Genomic DNA, 10319 nt, shown 5'->3' with positions numbered 1-10319 from the left:
TCAGCGGTTCAAATCTCACCGGCTCAGGGTTGACTCAGCCTTCCATCCTTCCGAGGTGGGTAAAATGAGGACCCAGATTGTTGGGGGCAATATGCTGACTCTCTGTAAACCGCTTAGAGAGGCCTGAAAGGCTAGCCCTATGAAGCGGTATATAAGTCTACTGCTATTGCTATTAAGTCTACTGCTATATTCCTTCACCCATGCAAAACGACAGAGGAGGGGAAGGTCTTTTGAAAAGTGTTTTGAAAAGGGATTTAAAAAAAAAAACAGAACAAAGGGATGACAGGTAGCCCCTCCCCACCTTCTTTGTCTCCACCCACCCTGACTTTAAGCCCCCCTCCCAACTATTGCTGTGCCCCCCCCCATTGGCATGCCCTTAATCTGAGACGCTGAGCCTTAATTATTACTATTTTTTAAAGTAGATTGATAATCACGCAGGTACAAATAATATATTTTCTCCCCTCCTGCATGTTGGGGCCTGCACATTTGAACGCCGGATCTAAGAAACGGGTTGAGGATTTGGGGAAGGGGGCATTTTTCTCATTGTGGGGGGGGGGGTGTCAATGTTTTGCTTCCCTCCACAAAGAGGATCTCTGCCAGCCAGGGGTCACGGATGAAGAGTTTCCAGTCTGGGAAGCCATCGGATGCTTTTAATTTTCCAAATCCTCCAGGTGCAAAATTTGGCATTTTCACTTTTGTCTTCCCCCAGTTACTGGAAGAAGGAACACACGCACACACACACATATACACACAAAGGCATTGTGTTTGTTTACCAGAAAGTTTCTCCCTGTCTCCATGCCAGACAACTGAGCTGCAATGGAAACGCAATCTTTCACGCATGGCTGCTCCCCTCCCTTAACCGCAAGGTCCAAGTATTTGTATTTGTATGTATTAGTTTTGTATGCTGCCCACTCTCAGAAGGCTTACAATAAAAAAGGGAGGGAGAATATATAAAACAATACAACAATTTAAAATTACAGCAACATTCATAACTTAAAGTGGCTAGTCCCTGGTGACAGGGACGTGGAAGCCCTCCTCTACTTCTACTTCATGTGGCAGGCTGTTCTACCTGCTCGCTGTGTCTATTTCCTTGCCATTTTGGCTCTGGAAAGCTTTTCATCTATGCATCTATCTGTCTGTCTGTCTGTCTAGATTGATCGATCTATTTATTTAGATAGATAGCTAGATAGCTAGCTAGCTAGCTAGATAGATAGATAGATAGATAGATAGATAGATAGATAGATAGATAGATAGATAGATAGATAGAGGTAGGTAAGTAGGTAGGTAGGTAGGTAGGTAGGTAGATCGGTCTATCGATAGATCTATTGAGAGAGAGAGAGAGAGAGAGAGAGAGAGAGAGAGAGAGAGAGAGAGAGAGGTGTCTGTAAGATCTATTTATATAGATAGATAGATGATAGATAAATAGATACATTTATAGATAGATAGATGATAGATAGATAGATGATAGATAAATAGATAGATAGATAGATAGATAGATGATAGATAGATGATAGATGATAGAGATAGATAGAGAGATATTCGATTTATTCAATTTTTTATTCGATTTATATACCACCCTTCTCTAGATATAGATAGGTCTATAGATAGATCTATTTATCTATTTATCTCATTAGGTAGGTAGGTAGGTAGGTAGGTAGGTAGGTAGGTAGGTAGGTAGGTAGATGAGAGAGAGAGAGAGAGAGAGAGAGAGAGAGAGAGAGAGAGAGATCTATAAGATCTATTTATATAGATAGATAGCTGATAGATAGATAGATAGATAGATAGATAGATAGATAGATAGATAGATAGATAGATAGATAGATAGAAATAGGTCTATAGATAGATCTATTTATTTATTTATCTATTTAGATAGATGGTAGGTAGGTAGGTAGGTAGGTAGGTAGATGAGAGAGAGAGAGAGAGAGAGAGAGATCTATAAGATCTATTTATATAGATAGATAGCTGATAGATAGATAGATAGATAGATAGATAGATAGATAGATAGATAGATAGATAGATAGAAAGAAATAGGTCTATAGATAGATCTATTTATTTATTTATCTATTTAGATAGATGGTAGGTAGGTAGGTAGGTAGGTAGGTAGATGATAGATAGATAGATAGATAGATAGATAGATAGATAGATAGATAGATAGATAGATAGATAGATAGATAGATAGATTGATTCCCTTCTGTTTTACAGCACGGACTCACCAGGAACATTTTCTCCTCCCGATTACACCGATCCCAGAGACAGAGAGAAAGCCATCAGGATCAAGTGGTTCTGAAGTTGGCTTCGGATCCAGATCAAGTAGCTTTCCGACCCACTCGATTCCCGGCACGGCATCCTGCCACGTCCTTAAATGCTCCTGTTTGTTTTTTAAAAATTAAAATTCCCTCTGGATTCAGCCCTTCGAGTTAGTCACCTGGAAAATAAGTTCTTTTTTTCAAAAAAATAAAAATAAAAATCTCCCCGCCCGAAAGATCGAGAGTTCAGTTTGAAAGTCGAAGTGAAAATGAAAATAATTATTTCTGTGACTCCACACCCACTGCACTGGTGTCTTGATATGGAACTGCTTCCTTTGTGTACATAAAGCTTTAATTGTATATTCAGCAAGTCAAACATCTAGAACTGGTTTCAGCCTGTTCCTGAATATTGGATCCCATTCTATGCTCCTCGATTTACGGCCGCGATTCAGCCCAGGATTGATGTCGCTAAGCGAGACGTTGGTGGAGGGAGCTTTGATAAACTTTCTTGCCACCCTCGCTGCGGTTTTTTAAAAAAAAAATCAGTGGCCCGGTTGCGAAGTGAATCCAGATTTCCTCCCCCCACCCTCACCTCGCCAAAACGGGGATTGCGTCACTAAATGAACTATTGTAAGTCAAGGACTAACTGTATTGTGGTTTTTTTTTCTGGGTGTGAGATTTCTTCGTTTGGGTGTGAAATGAGGACACAGTCAGTTCTGGTATTCAGATACAATCGCACTGAACAGGGGTTGGGCTAAATGACCTCTAGGGTCCCTTCTAACCCCATTCGGCAAAAAGACAATTTTGGTCTCCTACTTTCCTCATCCCCAAATCTTTGCGGAATGGAGCAGGCAGGAGTTGGAAGTCGAAGTGCATCCATGCTGGCTGGGGAATTCTGGGAGATGAAGTCCCTCCATATTGGCTGGAGAATTCTGGGAGATGAAGTCCATCCATGCTGGCTGGGGAATTCTGGGAGATGAAGTCCATCCATGTTGGCTGGAGAATTCTGGGAGATGAAGTCCATCCATGCTGGCTGGAGAATTCTGGGAGATGAAGTCCATCCATGCTGGCTGGGGAATTCTGGGAGATGAAGTCCATCCATGTTGGCTGGAGAATTCTGGGAGATGAAGTCCATCCATGCTGGCTGGGGAATTCTGGGAGATGAAGTCCATCCATGCTGGCTGGAGAATTCTGGGAGATGAAGTCCATCCATGTTGGCTGGAGAATTCTGGGAGATGAAGTCCATCCATGCTGGCTGGAGAATTCTGGGAGATGAAGTCCATCCATGCTGGCTGGGGAATTCTGGGAGATGAAGTCCATCCATGTTGGCTGGAGAATTCTGGGAGATGAAGTCCATCCATGCTGGCTGGGGAATTCTGGGAGATGAAGTCCATCCATGCTGGCTGGAGAATTCTGGGAGATGAAGTCCATCCATGTTGGCTGGAGAATTCTGGGAGATGAAGTCCATCCATGCTGGCTGGAGAATTCTGGGAGATGAAGTCCATCCATGCTGGCTGGGGAATTCTGGGAGATGAAGTCCATCCATGTTGGCTGGAGAATTCTGGGAGATGAAGTCCATCCATGCTGGCTGGGGAATTCTGGGAGATGAAGTCCATCCATGCTGGCTGGAGAATTCTGGGAGATGAAGTCCATCCATGTTGGCTGGGGAATTCTGGGAGATGAAGTCCATCCATGCTTGCTGGAGAATTCTGGGAGATGAAGTCCACCCATGTTGGCTGGGGAATTCTGGGAGATGAAGTCCAGTCATGCTGGCTGGGGAATTCTGGGAGTCGAAGTCCACCTATCTTGAAGTTGCCACGGTCAAGAAACTCTGCAGCTTCTGCAGAAAGATTGACGGCTTCAAGTGGCAGCCTGTTCCTCTGGCTCACACGTCGAACAGGCTGGACTACTGAGAGCCAGTAATCAACCCTTGAAACAAATATGCAAAGATAATATAACCCAACATTTTTTTGGCTTTTCATCGGAAGCAAATCCAGACAGACATTCAACCCTGAAATATGTGCCAGAGGGAAATAATATCTACCGTAATCAAACTTTGCATTCTTTCCTAGTGTTATTCATTTCTTGGAGGAAAACGATGACGGATGGGTGTAATTTCCCATCCATTTCTTAATTAGCCTCCTTCTTTTTAATTTTAATGTTTCATGTTAGCGACCTCTCTGGATTTTCTATTATACTTTTCAGTCACTTCTCCACCACTTATCTCTAGAGGGAAAAAAATTCAGAATCCTCCTCCTTTTTCTGTCCCCATTCCCTCAATTTTTCCCCACATCATTATTGGAAAAATTAGGAAAACTACTAGCATTTTCAAAGCAAATGCCCTCAATTGATTGCTATTTATTGACTCATTCAGCTGAAATCACCGCCCATCGCCACCTTTGCTTAAAATTGAGATTAAGATAAACTCATATCTTATCGGAGACGGCGAATGCATTTTCTGCCTGCACCTCAAATCTTTGCTGATTTCTACGGGCTGGCTGAGATAACGTTTCCTTTCCCGGAGCTGCAGATTAGCGGGTCAAAAAAAACAAATGTTGATGACACAGCAGGGAGATTTTTTTAAAAAAATTTCGAATGCAAAAAAAAAGATTTCAGCTTCTTTAATGGAAAAAAAAACAGGAAATTTGGGGCTTTCCCCTGCAGTTACTTCTGTTTTTAACAATTAAAAATCGGGGGTTGGCCTCCCTTCCCTTTGCTTCAGATTCTATATTTGTGGGTTCGTGAGGAGGAAAAATTAAAGTCAATAAGAGTTTTTTAAACTCTGATGTTTGAAATAGCCAGGGTTCATTTGTGTGTCTTGTGGTTTTTTGGGGGGAGTTTGTGTTTACAAGAGTTGTTTTGAAATTCAAAATATTCAGGGTATGTTCTCTCAGCATGGCCTACCTCACAGGGTTATTGTAAAAAGATGGAGAAGAACCTCCGTTTTTCAGTGAGGTTGAAATAAATAAGAGGGAAATAAAACTTATTTGCAGGACTTTTGATTCCACCTCCGGCCACAAGAGGGCAGTGATTTCAGCCTTTTGCAAACACCAGAAAGAAACTCCTGAATAATATATAATTTATATATTATTATAATATATAATAATACTAATATATAGTATATGAACCTTCACGTATTCAATGAATGACTAGCACAGGAGAGATTTTCACCCTGTCCCCATTGATGTGAAATGGTCTGGGGTTGCCTGCTCGAGCAGGGGGTTAGACTAGAAGACCTCCAAGGTCCCTTCCAGCTCTATTCTCATTGATTGATTGATTGATTGATTGATTGATTGATTAAAATAATACATAGTCTCCTGTTTGAGGGGGTTGGACTAGAAGACCTCCAAGGACCCTTCCAGCTTTATTCTGATTGATTGAAATGGCCTAGGGTCCCCTGCTTAAGCAGGAGGTTGGACTAGAAGACCTCCAAGGTCCCTTCCGTTATTCTGTTATGGCCGGTCACACAATCAGCCAGACGTTCATACTGGATTTGGCATTTTTTGTCTACCTACTGAGACCTTCCCAAGGATCTGGGGTAGGTTTGATGGTCATTAAAGGCCTCGTCGCAGGATGGAAGCTATTCTGAGTAAGCTGAAAGTATTATTATGTATATTTAATTGATATCATCATTGTTATCAAGATTTTGTGCAAAGTAAGTTGACATAGACAATGTACTGTTCAGTGATTTTGAAGGTGTGTGTGTGTGTGTGGATGGATGGATAGATAGATAGCAATAGCAATAGCAATAGCAGTTAGACTTATATACCGCTTCATAGAGCTTTCAGCCCTCTCTAAGCGGTTTACAGAGTCAGCATATTGCCCCCAACAACAATCCGGGTTCTCATTTTACCCACCTCGGAAGGATGGAAGGCTGAGTCAACCCTGAGCCGGTGAGATTTGAACCGCTGACCTGCTGATCTAGCAGTAGCCTGCAGTGCTGCATTTAACCACTGCGCCACCTTGGCTCAGTGATAGATAGATAGATAGATAGATAGATAGATAGATAGATGGATGGATGGATGGGTGGGTGGGTGGGTGGGTGGGTGGGTGGGTGGGTGGGTGGGTGGGTGGGTGGGTGGAGAGATAGATAGGCAGACAGACAGAGACAGACAGACTAGAGAGGGGATGGATAGATGGATGGATGGATGGATGGATGATAGATGATAATAGATAGATAGATGATAGATAGATAGATAGATAGATAGATAGATAGATAGATAGATAGATAGATATGATAGACAGACAGACAGACAGATAGATATGATAGACAAGCAGTTGTGTGTGTGTGTGAGAGAGAGAGAGAGGTAGGTAGGTAGATAGATATTGTACATAGAAGATAGATGGATTGATAGAGATAGACAGACAGATAGATAGATATGATAGACAGACAATGGATATAGATATAGATAGATAGATAGATAGATAGATAGATAGATAGATAGATAGATAGATAGATAGATAGACAGACAGACAAGAGGCAGACTAGAGAGGGGATGGATGGATGGATGGATGGATGGATGGATGGATGGATGGATGGATGGATGGATATTGTAGATAGAAGATAGATGGATGGATGGATGGATGGATGGATAGACAGACAGACAGACAGACGATGATAGATAGATAGATAGATAGATAGATAGATAGATAGATAGATAGATAGATAGATATGGATGTATTCATTTATAACTTCTTCCCCCCCAGCCATACACAGCAGCCCAAAATCGAAGCCCAGAAAACAGAGGGACACAGGAATACCTTTTCACATCTGTATTTATTTTCTCAAACCAACCGCATACACAGTATGCCAACTGCACGACCAACACCCCCCACCACAAACCAGACACCACAATGTTGGTCTGAAATGTCCAAACCCCCCCAAAAAAACCCCCACGCAAACCCTCCTTAACTTTCCAAATGTATAACATCCAACCTTAAGCACCCCCGTCTCTTTAATATAAAGCAAGATATGGAGTGAACAACACGGAGGGTGAAAACTCACCCCCTCCTCTTTTTGCTTTTCCCGCCGCCTTCAACCTGGCTGAGCCAAAGTGGGAGGGGAGCCCCCTCATCCTAGCGCCACGCGGCCAAGGAGTCCGCCCAGCCACGGGGCGCAGGGGCCTTTCCCCACTCTGCCTCACTTCCCAACCTCATTCTCTGCTTCCCACTCTTGAGAATAAATAATATTTATCCCCCTACCCCCAAAAGGGGATATTCAAACTTTCCCCCCAAAACTTTCCCCCCCAAAAGGATGGAAGCAGAGGAGGCAGGGTCCTAGGTCAAAGGAGAGACCAGTCCTTCAGATCTTCATCATCATCTAGTGGACTCCATCCATGGTCTCCAAAGAGAATGGAAGTTCTTCTTGGGACTAGATTGCTTCCAACGAGGCGGAGAGCAGGGGGCCGGCGCGGGCAGGGGGCCGGCGTGTTGAAAATGGTGCATCAGCTTTTTTTGAGTCTGGGGGTGAACGCTGTGTAGGAGCAGGAACTGGGAGACCTCTTGAAGGCATCTGGCGTAGCCTTCTTGGAAGTCCACTTCCCTCTCCTTGGGAGCAGGTCCTCCAGCTGGGGAAGCCAAAAAAAAACAACACCAATTGACATTTTACTTTCTCTGCGTCAAGCTTCTAGTCCCTTGGAGTCCCCTTGGGAGCAAAGTTTGATGCAGCTGATCTCAAGAGGGAGGGGGGGAAGGTGTCCCCATTTTCCAGGCATTGGCTCAAAAAACACTTCCAAAACTGGGTAAATTATACCAAATTGGATCGATTTGGTTTTCCCCCCACCCTCCACCCCTTTCGGGAACCGCACAAATCAATGAGCTGTCAGAACAACTGAGTTGGCTTAAGCTTTCTGATAAGCAGTTTGGAGTTAAGGAAAGAAAAGGTTTTGGGAACTCGGTGCTAGAGGGGGCTTTCAAGACCATCAAGGTTAGTTTGTGGTTAGTGGCCTGAGAGGAGATGCTCTCTCCTCCACCTACTTCGTATTTTCCTTCCTCCCTTTGCTTCTTTTAATGCTCCCTCTCTCTCTCCCTTCTATCTATCTATCTATCTATCTATCTATCTATCTATCTATCTATCTATCTATCTATCTATCTACCCATCCATCCCCCGCTAGTCAGTCAGTCTGTCTGTCTGTCTGTCTATCTATCTATCCATCCATCCTTCCATCCATCCATATCTATCTACCTACCTACCTATCTATCCATATCTATCCATATCTACATAGCTAGCTATCTACCTATCTATCTATCTTTCCATCCATCTATCCATATCTTATATCTACCTACCTACCTACCTACCTACCTATCTATCTACCCATATCTATCCATATCTATCCATATCTACCTACCTACTGGCGTAGTGGTTAGGGTGCAGTACTGCAGGCCACTTCAGCTGACTGTTATCTGCAGTTCAGCGGTTCTAATCTCACCGGCTCAAGGTTGACTCAGCCTTCCATCCTTCCGAGGTGGGTGAAATGAGGACCCAGACTGTTGGGGGCGATATGCTGACTCTGTAAACTGCTTAGAGAGGGCTGAAAGCCCTATGAAGTGGTATATAAGTCTAACTGCTATTGCTATTGCTATTTATCTAACTACCTATCTATCCATCCATCCATCCATCTTCCATCCATCTTCCATCCATCTATCCATATCTATCCATATCTACCTACCATATCTACCTACCAACCTACCTATCTATCTATCTATCTATCTCTATCTATCCTTCCATCCATCTATCCATATCTATCTATATCTACCTACATACCTACCTATCTATCTATCCATATCTATCCATATCTACCTACTTACCTACCTACCTCTATTTATCTACCTACCTACCTATCCATCCATCCATCCATCCATCCATCCATCCATTCATTCATCTATCATGTCTGTCTATCATCTCTCTCTCTCATTTTAAAATCTCTCATTTTAAAACTTTTAACCTTTCATACTGCTATTTATACCTTGTTGTAAGCCGCCCACATCCCCCTGCTGCTGAGATGGGCACATATCCATTTAATAAACCAAGAAGTAAAAAATAAAGAAAGCCCTCCAGCCCTTTTGCCCAGCCAATTATCTCAAGGAAGGTTAGAAGGCCGCCAAGGTCCCTTCCAGCTCTATTCTGATCGATTGAAACGGTTTGGGGGTCTCCCGCTCGGGACGGGGGGTCAGACTAGAAGACCTCCAAGGTCCCTTCCGGCTCTATTCTGATGGATCCATCGATCGACTCACCTGCCTCCTGCGTCCGGTTCTGATGCTTCAGGTAGCTGACGGCCATTTCGAGGATGTTGGCCTTCTCCAGCTTCGAACCAGCCCGCTGGCTTTGCAATTCTTTCTCCAACAGCTGTTTCAGCTGCTCAATGCTGCTATTCATTCGGTCTCTTCGCATTTTTTCGATCAGCGGTTTTCTCAGCTGCAAGGGATGGGGGGAGAGAAGGAGAGAGAGAGAGAAAGAGATAAAAAGGAGATGCGTAAGGAAAAGCCGAAGCCAAAAATAAAAATAATCCTCTTTTTTAAAAAATAAAATAAAGTTTTGGGAGTTCTACTCACCTTGTTTTTCTCCTTAGCCGTCAGCCTCCTGGCTTGGTCCACGAACATGAGGTTTGAAGGCGTCATTCTGGGGTAGGAATCAATCACTCCTCCTTGTATACAACAGCCCCAGACTCCCCTTCCTCTATTTATACCCTGAATCTCTTCGCTCTCCAAAGTTTCCCACACTCCTGAGCCAATCAGGATCGAGCGGACCCTCTGTGGAAGAAGAAGAAAAAAAAAAGAAAGGGAAAAAAAAGAGGGGGGGAGAAGAAGAAAAAAAAACCCTCTTCCAGGATTTGTTTTCCATGCTCCAGTCAGCGGTTAATAAAGCATAATGACTCTCTTTTAAAAAAAGAAAAGAAAGAAAGAAAGAAAGAAAAAGAGACAGCAGGTGGAGAATCCGAGATGCGCCAAAAAATTAGGGATTAGGTTTTCCAAGCGCTGTTGGGGAGCTGGGAACACTCCCCAAGAGAGAGAGAGAGAGAGGGAGGGAGGGAGGGAGAGAGAGAGAGAGAGAAATGGGCATCTTTCCTAAAGGCA

General features: G+C 43.4%; 1 protein-coding gene across 1 annotated transcript; it reads right to left on the bottom strand.

The window, feature by feature from the left end:
• Positions 1-7154: 7154 nt before the first annotated feature.
• On the bottom strand, positions 7155-9879 carry LOC106552112 (transcription factor HES-5). The gene is made up of 3 exons (XM_087701939.1): positions 9798-9879; positions 9480-9660; positions 7155-7807 (listed from the first exon to the last, which is right to left on the bottom strand). Exons 1-3 carry the CDS (start codon positions 9861-9863, stop codon positions 7563-7565), a joined length of 492 nt encoding a protein of 163 aa, XP_087558065.1. The 5' UTR covers positions 9864-9879; the 3' UTR covers positions 7155-7562.
• Positions 9880-10319: the final 440 nt, after the last annotated feature.

Source organism: Thamnophis sirtalis, unplaced genomic scaffold, assembly GCF_051295495.1.
Source record: "Thamnophis sirtalis isolate CommonGarterSnake01/CBP01778 unplaced genomic scaffold, rThaSir2_p1.2 scaffold_15, whole genome shotgun sequence".
NCBI classification, from domain to species: Eukaryota; Metazoa; Chordata; class Lepidosauria; order Squamata; family Natricidae; genus Thamnophis; species Thamnophis sirtalis.
This window is presented reverse-complemented; position numbering and strand designations above follow the sequence as displayed.

Excerpts from the sequence above, each read along its gene's own strand:
- LOC106552112 (XM_087701939.1), bottom strand. The coding sequence starts at position 9,863 with ATGACGCCTTCAAACCTCATGTTCGTGGACCAAGCCAGGAGGCTGACG. Across the intron at positions 9,661-9,797 it reads CGGCTAAGGAGAAAAACAAG|CTGAGAAAACCGCTGATCGA; the intron begins GTGAGTAGAACT and ends CATCCCTTGCAG. Across the intron at positions 7,808-9,479 it reads GAACCGGACGCAGGAGGCAG|GACCTGCTCCCAAGGAGAGG; the intron begins GTGAGTCGATCG and ends CCCCAGCTGGAG.